We start from the raw sequence: 1018 nt of genomic DNA, 5'->3' as shown, positions 1-1018 counted from the left end.
TTTCTTCATGATTAAAAATAAAACAAGGATTCTCACTCTTGCTGCTACACTTTAATGCAATATTAGAGATCATGGCCAATGCTGTAAGAGAAGAAAAGGGAAACAGGTGTGAGTAAAGGAAGGAGAAAGATAAAACCATCATTATTTATAGATGATATGTTCCTCTACCCTAAGGACCAACAGAAGCAATGAGTATTTAGAAGGCATAAGGGAATTCAGCAAGGATACCAGATATAATATAAATCTACAAAACTTAATGGCATTTCTCCATACCATCAATAATAGAAATACAGAAATATAGAAATATAGAAATATTATAGAAATTATAGAAATAGAATTTCTTTTCTTTTTTTTTTTTTTTGGAGCTCCAGCCTCCTTGGTTGCTTGGCCCAGCTGTTGCCGGGTCAACTCCAGGGCTGCTTCTAGCTGTTCCTGCACAAAGAAGGAAGGTGGTTACACTTTGGGAGGCACATGCAAGCCCCAGGAAGAGACAAAAGGTGTCCTCCCATATCCTTGACATCCAGTTGGCATCCTGCCTTCCACAGTCAGGCAGGGCTAAGGGCAGGCAAAGAAGCCAGGTGCCCCTTCCCTGCCCTGGAGTACCTTCTCTTCCTGCCTCCGGTCTATCTCCTCCTGCAGCCTTCTCAGGAGCCGGTCCTGCCCACACAACTTGGTCAACAGAGTCTAGAGAAATTAGAGTAATAGCTATTTATGGACCAGATCTAGCTCTTTTCCTGCCCTAGAGAATGATTCTAGAACATTTTATCTCTGTGAACTCATCAGGGATGGGATCAATGAGAACTTACATCTGTCTCCAAGTTTTGGTGGAAGGTTGACTCCCGGGGAGGACCTGGCTGAGGAGAAAAGACAATATGAACCTGTCTGTCCCCATCCCCTGTTATAACTCAGAGTTGAGCCAAGCCTTGTTTCTACTGATAGGCACCATTATGTTAGCTTTTTCTAAGCTTTGGCAAACCTCAGTAGACCAGTTGCTAGATTCTTGGCTTCAGAAACACTG

At 42.8% G+C, this 1018-nt stretch overlaps 1 protein-coding gene across 1 annotated transcript in view; it reads right to left on the bottom strand.

Annotated features, from left to right (window-relative positions):
• Window positions 1–1018, bottom strand: part of PLEKHA4 (pleckstrin homology domain containing A4) — a 31873-nt gene that overhangs the window by 19251 nt on the left and 11604 nt on the right. The window contains exons 10-12 of the mRNA XM_023507895.1: window positions 807–854; window positions 604–684; window positions 292–432 (exon numbers count right to left, since the gene is read on the bottom strand). Coding sequence (XP_023363663.1) covers window positions 292–432; window positions 604–684; window positions 807–854 — 270 coding nt within the window. The remainder of the gene's footprint in view (window positions 1–291; window positions 433–603; window positions 685–806; window positions 855–1018) is intronic.

Source organism: Otolemur garnettii, unplaced genomic scaffold (assembly GCF_000181295.1).
Source record: "Otolemur garnettii isolate 467f Iridium unplaced genomic scaffold, OtoGar3 scaffold00211, whole genome shotgun sequence".
In the NCBI taxonomy this organism is placed as follows: Eukaryota; Metazoa; Chordata; class Mammalia; order Primates; family Galagidae; genus Otolemur; species Otolemur garnettii.
Note: the sequence above shows the minus strand (reverse complement) of the source record. Positions and strands in the feature narration are given on the sequence as shown.